The sequence below is a fragment of the Puntigrus tetrazona genome, chromosome 7 (genome assembly GCF_018831695.1).
Source record: "Puntigrus tetrazona isolate hp1 chromosome 7, ASM1883169v1, whole genome shotgun sequence".
Classification (NCBI taxonomy): Eukaryota; Metazoa; Chordata; class Actinopteri; order Cypriniformes; family Cyprinidae; genus Puntigrus; species Puntigrus tetrazona.
In genome coordinates, this window is record NC_056705.1 from 22,912,749 (window position 1) to 22,931,843 (window position 19,095).

Sequence of the window (19,095 nt, forward strand, 5' to 3'; positions counted from 1 at the left end):
AGATAACTGATTAAATGTTTTTAATCATCTATAGATTGGTATTGTAGCATCTGCACTGCAGAGTGACTGAAAGGTAGTAGTGAATTAGAATATTATGCAAATTATACAGCTTTTATTTAATTTTAATGAAATGTTTCAAAACACAATTATTGTATGTTAACTGTAAAGTGCTAAAGTTAGAGAACTTGAAAAATGTAATGAAAAATGGGATTTTGTGTTTCAAAGTTTTATTTTACTGCTTTTAAAGGATCTAGTGAATACTTCAGTACCAAAATGGATGATTTTGGTAATAAACTATAAATGGAAAGCACAATAGTAAGTTATTTGAATCTGGATGGAGTAGTATTTCATTAATTCTGGAAAAAAAAAATTTTAAAGGAGGGAAAAGAACTCTCCGGGGTGCCAGTTGCTTAAATCAGTGTGAAAGATTAGCATCACCATCTCCTCTCATTTGACATGCCTATATACACAGTATTACAGAAGTCACAACCTATTAATCAATGTGCTTGCATGTGTGTGTGTGTGTGTGTGTGTGTGTGTGTGTGCCGCGTAGCAGAGAGAGAGAGAGTGAAAATGTTCAAGCTCTCTCCAATGTGTCAGTCTTATCAGTGTTTTTACAGTTTCTCTATTTAAATGTCATCTAGAGTTTGAACATAAAAAGTCTGATGCGAAGTGGGATCATTGTGTGTATCAGTGTGTCTGCTGGTAGGTGGGTGGGTGCATGCTCGTATTTGTGTGTACTTGCGTGATAGACTGCTGAATTTGGTTGGTAACAACTGGAGATGTGTGAAATGCACCATATCCAACAACAGCCTTTATCTGAGACAAAATCACATGACAATGAACACACAAATCCGAGAATCTGAATACAGCCGTCGGCTCTAGAGTCATTAAGAGTGAGCGAGAATGATTTTGTTCTATTTCAGAGGTTGCTAGGCAATTTTTAGGCCAATCAGGTAATGCATCCTCACCTCACCTCCCTGCTAGACCAATCAGGTATTGATCACGACTGATGATAAGAAAGTGGAAAAGCTAATAAATAATCCGGTTGGACGATGCGTGAAATAGATTTCAAAGATTTTCTGCACGGGCATTTGGTTGTTAATAAACAGATCCTGACAACCATTAGTGTATGCTGGAAATAAGAGTCGACAGTTCATATGTACAACACACCCATTCTGCACTCATCCAGCTGTAAACAGCCTAATGTTTCACTAAGGCTTTCTTTCTTTCTTTCTTTCTTGTGATGAACAGTCTATGTTCAGCTGGGTCTCTTGAATTTTCAACGGTTGCATTACTGTTACTTATTACTGAAAATGTTATTTATCTTTATTTGCAGTATGTTGGTATATGTTTTTAAAATAATATCTTTTAACACCAGACTCTGTTACAAATGTATATACTGATAACTACTCTACCCTTCAGGTCTAATAAAATGAGTCATGACAATGTTAGGTCAGTTTAGTTCAACAGGGGTAAGGCAGGGAAAAATGCCCCTGTAAATTGTAACAGATGTAACAACAACCAATGTGGTATTAAGGGGATTAAATAGAAACATTTGTTTCTAGATTTTAGCATGGTAATGGATATGACAATGGTAAAGGGATATTTCACCCAAAATTAAAATTGAAAGTCATCATTACATGAACTTGCTGTTGGCAAGTGTGCTGTTAGTATTTAAGACATTGCTGCTGCACAAAAAGCATTTAAAATAATCTGCTGCAGATCTATTAAGGTGGAGCTGGGGGAGGTGGAGGGTTTCAGAAGAACTCTGAAAGCGTGCTGGAAAAATGCTAGAGTGGATGCTAACCAGCCATTTTAATATAAAGCAGCAAGTTCATTGGCTGCATATACAACATGAACCAATCAGCTTGTGCCAAGTCTTTTAACACTCTGAATATCATCAGATACATTAACCAATCAGCCTGCACCATCTAAAAAAATTAATGAAAGAAACATCATGAAAACACTGATGTTTACACAAATCCATCTTTAAAAAGATAGATACAAACATCTTGATTTAAAAATTAAAATTTTTAAAATAGGATTTTTCAAAGACACACAATTTAATCAGTTAAACTCTGTAGTGTATTGAATCTTAGAAATGTTGATGCTCAAATTAAATATGGGTCACACTTTATCTTAAAGTGCCACTTCTCACCATTAACAAACTATTAACTATGACTTTTGCCTTAGCGAATTTGCTAGTAATGTAGTTGTTAAATTTAGGCATTGGGTATGGGATTAGGTATGTATAATATGGTCTGGCATATTATGTGCTTTATAAATCCTAACAAACAACCAGGATATAAATTGGTCCCTGTTACAAAAATAACAATTAAGTAGAGTGTTGTTGAATCTTTGGTCTATCTTTGAATCTTTGGTCTATCTTTGATCAAGAGAAAAATGTAAGGTACTTCAGGGAGCATCTTACCCCATCTTACCTTTAATTAAGTATTCAGTTCTTTAAGAAAATAGCACACAAAAATGCATGATAACACTCACCAAAAATTTCAGACAAAAATAAATAATCAAAATGTGAATGGACACACTTTAGAGCTGATGTTGTCTTGAACTTTTGAACAGGTTTGATTCCAAAGTATGGCATCCCACAGATCCAGCCGTTACATATGCATTTGCTTACCTGCGTCTAGCTCTTACTGCAAATGGCCAGATCACTGCTGCGGTAACCATATCAAACTACTGGCTCTTATTTTTCTGACATTTCTCTGGGCGAGGCTGCATTTCAATGTTTTCTCCAGATCTGCAGACTGAGACGTGGCAGTGAGATGTAAGACACAGTCTGTGTGGCTTGTTGCTAACTGATCAGCTGCTTGCTCAAACACCAGCTCTTTGTTGCTGCATCTCTCATCTGTCACAGTCGCTTCATCTTATTGTCTCTCTCCCCTTTCATCTTCGTCTCTTCGTCCCTTTTTCTGCCCTTCCATCATCATTCAACACCTATCTTTGTCTCTCCTTCTCTCTTTTTCTGTTTCTCCTCTTCTGTCCTTCTCTTTCAAGGTTTTACTCTTTCGCTTACTTCCACTCATTTGGACAGAGCAATCTCATTTTCTCTCTAATATTCATTGGTGGACTCAGAGCAGAAGGTTTCTTGCTTTGATTCCATCTCGTGGGTTTATCAAAGGAAGGCCAGCACAATGTCATATCACCATTGAAATACACAAGGACGAGGCGCATTACTGTAGGAGGAGAGATGATTTCTTGCTTTTTAAAATAGGTACAGGGAGAAAGCGGTTTGAATTTGTGCTTGTTTTTCCTTCTGAGACACAAGAAGCCCTGTGACCATGATGCAAATGAAGCAAGACTGTCATTTCATGTTGAATTTAGAAGATATGCCTGTAAACACACCTATTTGGGCTTCAAGGGTGGGCTTTCAACTCCTGAACATCTGTCTGTAATATCAGTGGGTTTTCTTCTGTTTAAGAGAGAGATAGTCTTAATATCTAAATACTGCTTGGATTAATCATGTTTGGAGCACCTGTTCAACACTGTTAGTACCTGTTAGTAAATGCATATTGCATATTAGGGCTGTTACGTTGTCCCGTTTTCACTGCATGATCACTGCGACCTAAAAATATCATATAATATTATTGCAGATATCTGTAGAAATAAAAAAAATAATTCTCTCAGTTTTTTGGCCAATGAATCACAGTCAAAACGGAGAGTATTTGTAGCCATAATTATACAAAAATGTTCAGAAAGATTTTGCAGACCGGGGTGTCAAACACTTTATTTGTTGTACAGAATCCAAAAAACTCCTACACTGGCGAGTTAACTTTGTTCAGGCACAAGTAGAGCATCACGCTTTTGCCTGTCTGATAACGGGCCTCTTTATGTTAAGTTGTAGCTACACAATGCATTGTCAAGCTTTTTTCATTTTAATGGTGTGTGGCAACCAGTTTTCAAGTGCAGAATTGCAACCTACTGTGTTGGAGTGTCAACTAGATTATTAAAAATATTGTCATATGTCAAATATATTATAGTTGATTTGTGATGATTTTACTTCGGTAATGCTGGCTGTGAATACTGTAACATTTTATATGTTGCCATTTTGTACACATTGCATGGTTTTGTGTGCTTCCACTTATACTGAGCTACATTTTGCTGTTAAGCATCTAAGGCCATGTGATTTCACCATGATTAAGAGAACAGAGATGACAGATTAAGGTAGGCTAACTCATAACGTCCCGTGGCTTGTTGGATAATTTATTTGGAACCTGTGCCATTGACGTTTAGCATCTGCAATTTTTGCTTATTAACTTCTATTGCCAAAATTCTGTCTGCTAATTGAATGACATTTGCTAAACATTTTCTGCCTCCCTCATATCCCAACTCATTCTATGTCTCTTTTTTTGTTTTTCTCTCATTCCCTGTGATAGATACGTATAGACAGGCTTCATATGTGGTGGGTTTGGCATCTGTCATGATGTCTGCTCTAATTCTGGAGTGATTGCTCGATAACGGTTATAGCCACGTCGGGCAGGCACTTGTCATCATCTCTTTGCTTGCAGCCGTTTTCATTGGCAGCCATGGAGAGGGATGGATTGATTGGGTGAATAGGTGAGCAGAGGAACGTGGGTGGTGAGATGAAGATGTGATATTAAAAGATCCATGAGCGCTTTCTGGAAAATGCTTTTTTCTGTCATCCTGAAACAGCATTATGTTTTTGCAAACAGATCGGGGGAAAGGTATGATGGGATGGCCTTCATTTCATGCGCAATCTCTCAATCACTCTTCCTCTTCTCTGTAGAATGAAATGGATACAAACACACACACCTCAGCTCAGTATAGGATGACGATAACAAATAAAATTCATGTTGCAAAAAAATATGGTTTCATGCTAAAATTTTGACATTGCAGTATAGCGCTATTTGAATTTGCTATCAGTAAATAGAACATATACAACTAAAAGTGCTTTCATACTTGAAGGTGTTTAATTAAATTGAATTCATCAGACATATATTGTAAATATATCCACAGGTCAAATGGTTCTGTTGACTTGTTTACATTTTACTGTCATGCTCGACTTTCTGTTTAAAGTGGGCCACAATTTCCAAAAGTCCTTTAGACATCTTGACTTTTGCAGGACAAGCGTAGAGAGCTTAAGAGAGAGAAGTAGCACTTGTTTCTGATGAGTAGTGTGGTTTAAATAAAATCCCCTGGTTCAAAGCCCACAGGCAAATCAAGCTTGATTCAGAGCCAGTCAAACAGGTTGTCCTTGTTGTCTGTCCAGTGAATCTTTGGATATAAATTGTTGTTTAGGTACATTTACAACCAAGTTTTGGAACCTACCTACCATCATGCAAATGGTGTCACCTATTTCAGCTTAACTGTTTAAATTTGTGAACAATCACACTGGTCTGAGCCTGATATGCAGAAGTTGTTGAGGAAGCTGAACCTTTCACCATAGATTAGGTTTATTTTATGTGTTTTGACAAGATTTTTTTCCTTCAAACTAAACATTTCAGATTAATTTTAAATGCATTTAAATAGGCTATTTATGTTTTTGAGAGGACTTTCAAAAATGCGATCCATTAGCGCGATGGAGGCGATTGAACAGCTGGAACATTAAGAAATGCATATCTGGAATAAAACTGTAGTGACTGATACAATAGCCAATTAAAGCCAGTTGAAAAACAACTTGAAAATCAAGCCTGACACATGTTTTCATGGACTGTCTTGAATAATTTGGAAAGTCAAGGCAATTTTTTACTGAATAAAATCAGAAACGTAGAGCATCCAGTATTTGTGTGTGCGTGTGTGTGAAACAGATTGTAATTTGCATAGCGCACTGAAAGGGGCTTATGTTATGTACTACATTTTTATTTCTCAATATGACAAATGTCATATATGAAATCTGAAGAAAATCTGTTTCATTTTCAAAGGCCTCGTTATTTGCTCTCTATGGCAGCTTTGCAAGACCACCACCTCTCACAATTGTTTGGCTGCTATCTTCTATCATCATCTGTGGACAGATCTTTTCTCTGTTTATCTTTCATTACCTTTGAACCTCATCCAAATCCAGCATACAGTCCTAAATGCAACAAAACACAAACCTTCATGAGGCATTTTTTCAAAAGCAGGGCATCTTACCCTCACGCAGTCCCTTTCCCCTGAGAAACGCTCAGGCTCCCTGACTCTGTCCCCAGCCTTTCATTTACATTTAAAGTGGCTGCAGACAGGCCTGAGTGCAAAGTGGATGGAGGAGGCCTCCACAGTCTCTGAGCTCTAATAAATGGAGACTCTGAGGGGTTCTGGGGATTGGCTGTGACACAAGGTTAACCTGGGTGCAGTTTCATTCGCAAGAGTGGGTCAAAGCTCAGCGCAGGGGAGAGTGAGATTTAGTCCCTCATGTGCGAATATGCGATGTGAGAAGGCATGTTTGTTAACGTAGTTGCATTTTCTCTTATTTAGCATTTCTCTGGTACTCTACGGAGAAAAACACACTAACAAATGATGGATGGATATTAGTGGCGGAGTATTTGCTCCTGGTTTGGTACATGTGATTGTACATACTCTGCATTCTTAGGTGTGACACTGAAATATGTATGATTTAGTTACATTTCATTCAGTTATTTGCCATTGTCCAGGTACTTCATTAGCAAGCATGAGTCAATGACACAAGATTGACAATGATAAAGAAAAACATTTTTATCTAAACTCCTTTGAAACATGATTAGAAATGTGCTCTTTGTAGTCATGTTGGCTTCACGTTTTAGTTTAAATTGAATGACTTTAAAATTTTCAAGTGGTGTAATTATCTACTAAAAAGTAACAACATTCAAGGATAAATTAAAAGATAAATTTTAAATTGCATTTATTAAGGTTAATTTTTGTATTTATATTAAAAAAATTTTTTTTTGACTGACACTATGTTTAAAAATCTAAACCTTTCTTGCTTTGCACCACAAAGGTCAACTTACGTAAGACTATTGTGAGGCTTTGACCATGTCAAAGTCAATAGGGTCTCTGTGTGATCACTTCCTTTTTTATGGTTTATTTAGTTTTTTATTTACATCATTTGACACCTCTTTGACATTGACTAATAGACAGTTTAGGGTGGAGTTATTATTTTAAAAAAATAATCAAATATTATATCAAACTTCCTCATTTGCCAGCCTTAATGGTGTTTTATTACAAAAGCAAAAGTTTTCAGCTGACAAAAATGACCATGTACAAACAGCCGAGACTATATTTGCTGCCTCTATTTCCGTGCCTGTACAACAAAACAGTATATATATGGCAGTAATAGATGTTTAGCGAGCTTGGGTGATCTCTGTCTCAAGAAGTGATGTTGTGGTGCAGAATAGCTCAGCTGTATTTGAGACCCAGACACTAAAAAAAAAGTGTCTTTCATTTTCTCTCAACCGCAGCAGCTGATAGACACTTTAGTTCACACACTCCCTCTTTCTCGTTCTGTCACACACACACACACACACACACACAACACACACATACACCTGTTTATAGAGACCGGGCTTTAACGCTGTCACAGGCAGGAGAGTGGGAGAAAGAGTCCTTTCATGAGTGAAAGACAGACAGACAGTGATGTAAGGAGAGATGAGTCGCTTGTTGATTGTTCTGAGGCATCGTGCTTAATCATATGGAATGTAGCATTAAGAGTGTACTGCGAGAGGAATGGGCTTTGATAGATTAAAATCCTAATTAAAGAGTCTCCAGCAGACAAGACCAGCACTGGAGACCAACTCAGCTGGTGTCATTAGCATAGACGTCATCTGGGGGCACTTAAAGAACTCGTTCTCTCTTTTTTCTCGCTCAACTCATTCCGTTCTGTATTTCTTCAGAATGTTTCTTTTTCCACGTTCTCTTTTCTGTCCAAATTCTCTGCCTCGGCGTCCTTGCATTGCCATTTATTTTCACACTTTTCCTGCCTTATCTTCCTGCGCGTTTGACGGTCTGTTTTTCTTATACATCTTCCTCTCTCTCTCTCACTATCTCAGTGCTGCCTCTTAACCCCGCTCTCTCACTCTGTCGTTCCTGCTCCGGCAAAGTAAACAAAGTCAATTATAATTTCACACTGTATAATTATTTTCCCTTCTGTGTAATCTGTAAAAAGCCTTTTAATTCACTCTCTCTTTCTAAATGCACTATCAAAGCTGTGCTTGAAAAGAGCAACTTGCCTGAGAATCAAAGTAGGAGAAAGCGTTTCATCTTATATGTTGAGCTTTTTTTTAACTAATGCATTTTGTTTGATTCTGTCATTTTAAGATAGGTTTCAATCCACATATTAGAGTGCACACACTCACACTTGTGTTGTGCTATGTTTCTTCATGCCTTATAGAGCATGGCAGGTAATTGTTCACACATTTAGATCAGTAACTGTCTGAGAATATTCACACCTCTCGTAATGAACGTGTTTGAGGGCCTGTTTGTCGCTGAAAGCTGTTAATTGTGCGTTGTTTTTTGTCTCTTAACTAGTTGCTTATTAGCACGCATATTACTAGAATATTAGCCATTTATTAATAGCAATTAAGCACATCAAATGAGAAATTTATTGAGGGAAAGTAGTAGTTAATATGGAATAAGTATTCCCTATTTTAAAGTGATACCTGTTTTTTTTTTTTTTATGTGGAATTTCAACATTGAAATAGCTGCTTTTGGTGCCACTAAATAAAAATAGCTTCATGACATCAAAGGCATCCTTAGTAAGAGTAAAAGTTACATGCTAAAATTGATTTATCACAGATTTATCCCAGTGGCTAGCTGTAATAAAGTAAATAAGTTTTCATGGCATGATTAAAAAATAATGTTTTAGTGCATATATTGTAAGAGCAAAAATTTAGCTTTCATCTCTTAGCTGGTCGTCATGTGTTTCAGACAGTCACAGAACAATAGAATAGGTGTATATATGTGTGTGTGTGTGTGTGTGTGTGTGTGTGTGTGTGTGTGTGTGTGTGTGTATATATATATATATATATATATATATATATATATATATATATATATATATATATATATATATATATATATATATACCTTCAGGCTGATGTGTTGTCAGTTTGTATTGTGGAGAGGCAGCAGATTTTGTAATATGTTAAGTAGTTAAGTATCATTTCAACTCTTTTGCTGGGGCTGTAAGCAAACTAACATTGCTGCAGGCCAAATTTAGAAATGGTTTATTTGTAACACATCACGCTTCTTTACTTTTTCTGTCATTCCAACAGATGCAGTGCTTCAAATGGTTCATGTATGTATTGAAGAATTAAACATGTCACAGTGTTATTGAAAGAAAGTACTGGTTTTAGTGAAAAGCTATCAAAGAAAAGATATCTCTGACACAACTGCTTAGTCTCAAAAAATTGTTACCAGCAAATAAATCCTTTTTTTCTTCTTCTTTTGACATACGAAGCCCGCACAACGTGCCATATTTTTGTACCTTTTATTCAATACAAAAGCTCTGAAAGCTTTGGATAGTCACAGCCCGAAAAAAGCTGCAGAATTCTGATCCATCAGCTAAAAATATGACGACGTCCACAGCGTCTAAGTAAATTCAGTTATTGCAGCCACGCAGTGCTCTTTTTTGACTACGGTCCCCCCGTTTCACACAGTTGTGGGTAAATGTTTGTACTTGCAGGTTTCAGGTTAAAACATATTTTGCTTGGTGTATTTTTCTGGAGCGATATACTTTTAAGTCCCCAGATCCCCTTTTAAATCCTTTCTTAGTTATATATTCAGATTTTGTGCATCAAACACAAATACATTTCTGGCACATCTTTTCAAACATGGAGAAACATTTTTAAACAACAAGCTCCCCGATGCCCATTCAAATGAGCTCAAACACACACATCCATCTCAGCACTGATGACATGCTATAGCTCCTGATGTGCTCTGACTCAGTCACCCTTTTTTCTCTTCAACAGTTGAGCAGAAAGGACAGCTTGAGAAGGAGAGTGGTCTGCGGATTCTCGAGGCTGGACTGAGTGATGTAAGTCAGAGGAAAGGAGTCTTCTTTCTCTCTCTCTTCCTCCCTCACCAATGATGACATCCTTCTTTCCCAGAGTGCAACCCCGTATTGAACGTGTTTCATTCGCAGAATCTGTCCCTTAACTTAGCATTCTTTTATAGATGTTTTTTTTTTTTTATATCAAACTCTAGAATGAAATGTCATGGATTAGCAATAGCACCACCAACATTAAAAGGGATAGTTTACCCAAAAAAGAAAATTCTGTCAAGTACTCTCACCCTCAAGCTGTTCCAAACCTCTATGAATTTCTGTCTTCTCCTGAACACAAAAGAAGATATTTAAAAATATGGATAGCTAAACAGCTGCTGATCACAATTAATTGCATACGGTAGCACATTTTCCCCATACTATGGAAGTTAGTGCAGACCAGCAACTCAACATTCAAAATAAATTATTTTTTATTCAGCAAAAGATTGAAATCCAGGTTTGAAAAAGCTGAAAGATTAGTGGTCAACTAATAGAAAAATGTGTTATGTCCAGTTTAAAAGGTTAAGTCCCAGAATTGAAGTTCTGTTATCATCGTAGTTTGTTCACTAACATGGTTGCAAACTGCATTTGATGCAAAATCTCTTGTGGTTGCCATATTCATACTGTAAAATATTGCTTTTATGTGTTATTCCAAAAAATACTATTACTGTGATGCAAATCTAAAACTGCATGCTATTACCATAGCATTTATGGTACTCTCTTAATAGCCTGCTCTATTCTTGTAAATTATTAGATCAGATAAAACTGCAAAAGCCAAACTCTAAATTGCTTTTTTTTTACTTAATATTAATATTGCATCCTTAAAGAACTTCTTACACTCGCAGGAATAGGGTTACATCATTAAACCTTTTTCTGTGATTGTGTGCAATATATTTATATACGTCTTTGTGTGTGTGTGTGTGTGTGTGTGTGTGTGTGTGTTTGAGCATGTATGTATGCGTGTATGTGTGTGTGTATGTCTGTGATTGCCATTAAATAGAGCTAAGCAGCTCTCTATGTCACTGATTCAATTCGCTGTCTGCTGCAGAGGCAACATGCCAAATATACTCTGTCAATCAAAACAGCCACACAACAGAGAGAGAGAGAGAGAGAGAGAGAGAGAGAGAGAGAGAGAGAGAGAGAGGACGGAGGGACAGATGGTTATTAGTTATCTCAATCAAATACATGGAAAGAGATGTTTAGAGACTATTGCCTAACACGTAGACATTTGGCATTTTCACTGGATACTTTAAACTAAAATGATTAAAAGTGCTGTTCTGCATGAAACATAAAACCGTTTGAAACATAAACAATACTACACCGGTTTATCCCACAGTGGTAGTTTAATATCTTAGATTGAAAATGGTAAAACATGTTTTGCTTTTGTTTGGGATAATAATCAGAGAGGATATACTTGCATTGTTCTCAGAATTTAACAGAACACTAAGTGAATGAGACTCTTCTTATGCTGGGACATTTGATCTCCTACTCATTGAACAACTGCCCTTAAGTCTGTGTTTTTTGGTGGAAGCATACATATCCGGTTAGACCACAAGACAGTTGTTATGGATATTAGAATTTTGATGATTATTTTATGCTGACTTGTATCAGTAATTACATTTTTTGCTGTATAAAATGAATATGCATTTGACCAGATATGTAAGAAATTATCAGCATTCTGGATAGGGCTGGTCTAGCTGACAAAAAAAAGTATTTAAAAACAAAAAAAAGTATTTAAACTTGGCTTCTTTTTTCATATAATTTTATAGTAATTTCTCAGAGAATGACATAGAGAATCCATACACTGTGTTTTCATAAATCACAACACTGCTTTGTACATACCCATATGTTAGTGGAGTACAAGATACATACAATTATTTAATATCCATCTTATTTTTTTAGCATTAGTCAACATTTTCATGTGTATCTGCAAATCTCAGGATTCATTTGCCACCATATACATTGTTATTTATGCATTTATGCTTTTTGTCCAAAGTGACCTAGAATAAAGGAACATAAGCAAGTCACAAACCCTATCATATTAATAGTATACAATGACAGATTTATTAGAGATCAGCAAACAAGCTATGTAAATAACTAAAAGAACAAACATATTTTCACTACAACCTAGTGTGCTTATGATTACAATAATAGATTAAAAAATATTATAGCAAAAACTGTTTTTACATCGAGCAGCAACTGTATATTTGTACAGGTTATTAGGCTAGCACGCATAAATCCACTCTACATTGAAAATAAGGTACATTCATCCACAGTATTTAGAGTAAATTGATGTGTTTTAATCATCCACAGAACATGACAGGAAGCGGTTTAAAAATACTCTGAAAATGTTGGAATATTTTTGATGATTTGCATACATGTGCCGTCAACGTCAACATTTTCTTGTTTTGTTTTTTTCGTGACTTTGGACAATCACTAAGATAGATGTTTTTAATTTTCAAGCTTCCTTCCCTGCGCCATTTGCCACGACGCTCCCATTACATGAAAACCCAGGCATTGATTGTTTGCCAAGAATTAACGTCAAGCATATTCCTATTGAAAGCAGCACTTTGATAACCCATCCTCCCACCTCCACAAATTGTTTTCCGATCCACTTAGGGTTGTCTCCATGCCAACATAAGACAAACACAACAATAGAGAAAGGGGGAAAAAAAATAAAAATAAAAGGATGCATGTTTTTTGACACATTAAGCAAGAGATGCAGCCATCTCGCTAAGACAATAACAGGATTAGCTCAAGTGCTGTCAGTCTGTGAGCTGACATAATGCAGCCTTTAATATTCATAAAGAAATTAAGTGAAGAAGGTTTTGAGGGGTGGTGGACGGATGTGATGAAAGGGGAGGGTGTGCGTGCATCCACATTGATAAATATTCATCGAGTCCTCTCAGCGGAGGTGAGAATGTAATCAAGTAGGGTATTGATGTGCCGGCAGCCTTTATGAACCTGGTCTAAATGAGCTTTCCAATAGAGAATGTGACCATAAGACCTGCCACAAACAAGCAAAGAGGAGAATATGTCGCAAAACAAGCTGCTCTCCTTCCAGCTCAGCCATTATCTTTCCATCCGCTATAACTGCTGGGTTGGTAGTGAAAACTGTCATCGACATTATTATTTGAATTTGACAGGGTCATGAAATGGCTTTTATGTTTTACTGGTAAGAACTGTGTTTGCAAACTGTTCGTGAGTGCATAAATTTTGCAGCACCGACTGACAACATATCATGTCATTAATAGAAATAAAGAGTAATTAACGACGAGATTGAGCTGCTGGTCGTGTTTAACATCCGTACTTACCCTTTTTCAAAATCAAATTTTAACAGCAAGGATTTCTGTAGTGAAGAGCAAGTAACTGTTTGAACCCAGACCTCTCATTACAGCGCTCTGGAGATAATACTTCCCTTTTTAACCCCCTCTTTCACATTCTCTCTGCTCACACACCTCTGATAGTCATTTTCACCATGCTGTATGGGTGCAGGGCCGCTGTCTGAAGTTTGTCATCTTGGCCCGTTTTGTTGGTAATTAGCCTTAATCATGACTGCTCTGCAGGGGTCGGCGGGGGCGCAGGACTCTCAGCTGGAAGGGAAAGAGAAATTATCTCAGCTGTATGAATGTGATCAGATAGCTCTGAATAAAATAAAAAGCCACGCAGAGCCGTGTGTACGACTGTGTGTGTTTCACCTAGCAGGAGTGTGTGAGAGTAGGTGGACTGACACAGGTTATGAAAGGCATAAAGAGAAAAAGATGGATGTACTTGCAGGAGAAAGGGAAAAGGATCATAAGTAGATCATAAAGGAGTGAAGGATCTGAGGTTCCTCAATTGCAAACTGTGTGTGTTTTGCTTCAAGAGAGCAATAACTTTCTTTCTTTCTTTCTTTCTTTCTTTCTTTTTTATTTTGTCATTCATTTACAATTGTTGAATTATTTTATATTCCATTTATTAAATAATATTTTATAAAAATCAGTAAAACCATTTATGTACTCATTTCATTTCATTCAATAGTTTTTTTTTAGATATATTATTTTTCATTGTCATTTAGTCCTATGACTGTGGGTTTAACTTCATGAATAAGAAATATGAGGGAATGTTTATGGAAATTCAAGGTTTATGGGATGTTGTTGTGAGTCAGTTAATAGTACTTGTTGAATTTGTGTTAGTCAGACAAAGTCTGGGCATTCAAACATATGCATCTAAGACTATTTGATAACCTCTCCTTTTTTTATCATCATCACTTCGTCTCCTGCTTCTGCTCTTCCCTGGCTTTTCTCAGTCAGCTACTTGGCTGATAGAAGACTGTTAAACACTCGTATTTTGGTTACCAGACAAGACTTTCTGTTAACAGGTTTTGGTATTAGGATACATTGCAGACTAGTTGTTCTGTTACTGGACAAAACATATTTTCTTACAAGATCTCACATCCGGGACTGGATCTTAATTTTCTGGCTGGGAGGCATGATCTAACAGAGGCATGATGGACATAGGAAAATAAATAAATAGAAAATAAAAAATAAAGGAAAAAAATCTTTCCCATGAGGGCCAATCAAGTCATAGGGTTCCTCTCACCTCACTCATGACTGAAATCTCTGCTAAAGTAACGAAAGAAACGCTTAGCTAGAGATCTGATATGACAGTGGTGGATTTGACTGTGGTAGATGGAGACTGAGGTAAGGAAATGTCACAGAGATAAGCAGGGAGGATCGATAGGCCTTCCACAGGTCACACCTCATGTGGGCACATGCAACATTTAAAATGAAGACATGATTATTTGATGCGATGTCTGAATGTCATATAGCTCCTGCATGTAGAGATCTGTTGTTTTGATATTTGTACCTATGCTGCAGAAAGAAACTGGCAGCAGAATTTGGTAGCACCGTTTTAGGTTTTTACGGATTTGATTAAATGTACATTTAAAAAACATATTTTATTAAATTATATAATGTTAATATAAAAGTTAAATTATAGCTCATCACATAATAATGATTTATATATATATATATATATATATATATATATTCAGAATTTAGAATTAATCATTACTATTCACACAAACAGTAAACACCATCATAGCAATATACATGAAACTGATGTATACACATGAAGAATAAACAATAATTTTAACAATATTAGATGTAACACAGCCGTAAAATGATAAGAAACACTAAGAAAACACATCAAATGTGAAACTATATACAGGGATTTCTGGGAATGTCAACTTCCAATTCGAAAAAAACTTGTCCATCACAGTCCAATACAGTTTTTCACTGTATATACTAAGGGAACTTGTTGCTGACCAATTAATAGGTTTTTACTGTAGTATTTTTACAGTCTTTCACTGTTTTTTTTTTTTTCTATGCACAACAGCAATACAAAGGGTAGCAGTGGAGATTTTCATATTATCATATACTGAACATGTGTGAAATCTGGTGGAGATGAAGGAGAGGGAGGCAAAAAAAAAGTGCGAGCTGGAAGCAGGGAAGGGGAAGATTTCTTTTTTCAGTTGATAGTTGATAAATGTGTTGATTAATGTTTTAATGAACTCATTTGCTGGCCAGTATATCATATCTTTCTCCCTGTTAAAAGATGAACCTCTTTATAGCTCCTTCTCTGATTAAAAGACAGAGAGAGAGAGAAAGAGAGAGAGAGAGAGAGGATGGGTGTTTAAGGGACAGAGTAACACAGGGCTATGCACAAAGGATGAAAAATAAAAGGGAACAGGAAATAGGGAGACCAAAACGACCGGGATATGAGAAAGGTAGTGTGAAAGAGATATACGTAGCTCATAAAAGGCAAAAGGAAAAGCCTGACTCTTTTTCTCCTCCTATCATTGCCAGAGGTCACGGGGGGCACACAACACCTGGTGATATCACCCGCCCCCTGACCACCTGTATGTCAGCTGGCCCAGTTGTCATAGCGACAGTGACTCTGCCACCCCACGTCAGCTATGATAGGGGTTTCCATAGCGACTAAATCCCCAACACTCTATGTCAGCTGCACAGGCCTATCGTTAACTCACAGTCTTTTCCTAGCAGTTGGTGGGAAGTGTGGGAGACATCCAGGTGTAGAGAGGTGATGGAGGGAGAGCTTTAAAAAGAACCGTCCATCATCACCCAAATCCAACCGTGCATTTTTGTCTGTCCAAAAGCTTCAAGATAACATTTTTGCCAGGTTCAGTTCATTAACATTCAGTTATGAAAAAGCAGTAACACTTTACCCAAAGCTATTACTGTATGTATAATGCATTATAAAAGTACTTTTAATGCATTGATTGTGACTGCAATGCAACTTATAATGCATTCCAAATTATCATGAATAATTGTAATCACAGTTAATAAATTATAACACTTATCAATTCGTTGTTACACTATGCATTTAAAATTTTGTTATAATTATTTATGGCAAGATATAATGTGTTACAATCAGAATGCATGATATCCTTTATAATGCATTGTACGTAAAGGCTTTAAGTGTTACCGAAAAAGCTTACATGAACTAGTAATAAACCGTTTTGGCTTTTGTTAATCACTATATATAAATTAATTTTTAACATTAAAGTAATACATACATACATACATACATACATTATAAATAATTGAATAAATATCCTAAATGAACGTCAGTTATCATTGCAAGGTGGTGTATTTGTAAATTAAAATGGACCTATGTTAATAAATGCTGCAGAAGAAATATCCATTGTTAGCATATAAATCTTAATGCAAAGGAATTAATTTAATGGACGTATGCATTTTTGGCAGTGTGATGATGCATTTTAGAACAACAACTAAGTGTTCCTAGCAATATGGGACAGAAAAGATTTGAGTTTCAAGTACAAAGAAGAACAGAACAAAATCTGTCATTGTTTTTGTGAAAACAGAATGTTCTGAGCAGTTATTGCAAATGTCACATCAAGAAAAAAGTTATACATTTCTATGAAAATCAGAACTGTTGTGTATAATGCAAGATAATTAGCAAAAGAAAAAAAAAGCAGGCTGCTTAAAATGAGAGGACATGACAAAAAAAAAGAAAAGAAGAAAAGAAAAAAAAGAATGCCTGTAATTTTTGATATCAGATGGGTCAGAGTTGGACATTTTAGAGATTTGAATATTCTGTAGGTTTACTTTGATGTCACATGGAGCGTTGGATGCACTTTTCAAGAAACTGTGGCTTTTTTGGTAAGGTGAAGTGAAGTATTTTAGAGGTAAAGAGATGTGTTTGGGAATGGCGTTTGTATGATGATCATTAAAGTCCTGGAAGAAAAGTTAGTTGTTCCAGGAAGGATGGGATGTGATGGCATCTGGCATCAGGAGCAGGTAGAGGAAAGGATATGTATGAATGAGCTGCTGCTGCTGGCTACTTTATTCTCAAATTAGCAGGATGCAGATCCTGTCAAACGGTACATCCGACTGGGTTTGTGAATAAATTGGGGCAGGAATTATTTCAGGTTGTTTATGCATGGATGCAGCCATTAGCAGGAGAATTCTCCAAGCACCACTTCAACAGATAATGCTGGAAGAAGCAGAAAATCATCGATGACAGGCAGGAATCTCAAGTGCGATTTTCCTGATTTGTGTGTATATGTATCTTTGTGTATACATTTATATGGAGAAAATTAAGCGTGTCCTCATGCTTGTTTTCATGAAATAGTCTTAGTGAAAGGATTGTAAACCTAGTCTGCTTATTTACTTTCAGTTATTTAATCTTAATTTAACTAGCTAGGCCATTTGCATGCAGATTCTCACTGAAGAATGAGAGCTTGGCAGGTAACAAGGGATAGTTCAACCATAAATACAATAGAGAAAAGTGTGTGCTAAATGAACTGAAACAGGAAAAGTCTGTAATTATTAATAACTGTTATAAATAATATTTAAACATGCATAAAAGACTTATAGGCACAAATGTATTAGTTGAGTTTTTGGAGTATGAATGCATTTGACAAAGAGAGAGCATATTTTCATATGTATGTGAGCAAAACCTTGGAGAACCTTCCCAGACTCTGCCTCTCCATCCCTGCATTGACTTTTTCTTTCTCTTCCCATCTCTTCCTCCCAAACCCAACAAAAGAGTAGAATTTGATGCAGTGAAAATAAATATTAGCATATAATACAGTGACATGTCAAGGAAGGGATCTGCTGTCGAATCGCATCTTGCCGGTGTAGAAATAGGAAGAGTTTTTTCAAGTAAGTTCACAGATTGAGGCCTTTTCACCAGACCTTCCTTTCATATATTTGCCTGTCTTGCCCTGCTAGTGTTACACTGCATGCTACATACGTGACACGTTGTCACACATATGCGCAAATACAGTATGCATCCACATGTCAGTTTGGCAAAAACACTGTGTAAAAGTATCTTATTATGGCAATTAATAAAGTTTGAACTATAGTGAGCTACAACAATTTAAATAAATAAAAAAGTATGCTGTAATTCGGCTAAGCGCTACTGAAGATGCTTTATAGTCTGCAAAATCTGTTGTCTACTGTCTTGAGCAAAATCATGATTCTTTTTAATACTGTAATTAAGGTTTGAAATTGAAACCTGAAAATGTCTCACACTTCTAGCACTTCTAAGCGGCAGTTAATATAACAGCTCTACAGTTTTTGTGTAAGCTGATGTTTTACCGTGGCACTTGAGAAGTCTTTGGGGGAAGATATTGGTGTTTCTGTTGTGATATGTAAATGAGGTTTCTGTAAAGCCCCCATTTGCACTCATGACTCATTAAGAAGCTTCTCAGAGTCGCACGTGTGTCAGATATCACACAGTCAGGAGACTTTGGAATGCTCTAAGAAAAAAAAGGAAAACTTAGCTAGACAAAGGAACTCACACTCTGTTATTCTCTATCGCCAAGTGTGGTGTAAGTTAATAAGAAGTAGTTTTAAGTACTGTATTTAAGTAATATATTACTCAGAATGTGAAAACCGTAAAAATGTATTTACAGTTGCAAACCTGAAAGCTTCTGAAATGTACATCAGTTCATATAAAATGAATATTTGATGCATTCCACCATGTTCTACAGTCGTTGCCTGATTAGAAATGACCTTGAAGGTGTTAATCAGCGAGATAGAAAGGAAGAGACAAACTTGAGATCACCATGGCAACACAAATATTTGTTA

General features: G+C 36.3%; 1 protein-coding gene across 1 annotated transcript in view; it reads left to right on the forward strand.

Moving 5' to 3' along the window:
• The window catches only part of ptprn2 (protein tyrosine phosphatase receptor type N2), a 139,293-nt gene that overhangs the window by 73,449 nt on the left and 46,749 nt on the right, over positions 1-19,095 (forward strand). Inside the window, exon 12 of the mRNA XM_043245497.1 lies at positions 9,903-9,967. Coding sequence (XP_043101432.1) covers positions 9,903-9,967 — 65 coding nt within the window. The remainder of the gene's footprint in view (positions 1-9,902; positions 9,968-19,095) is intronic.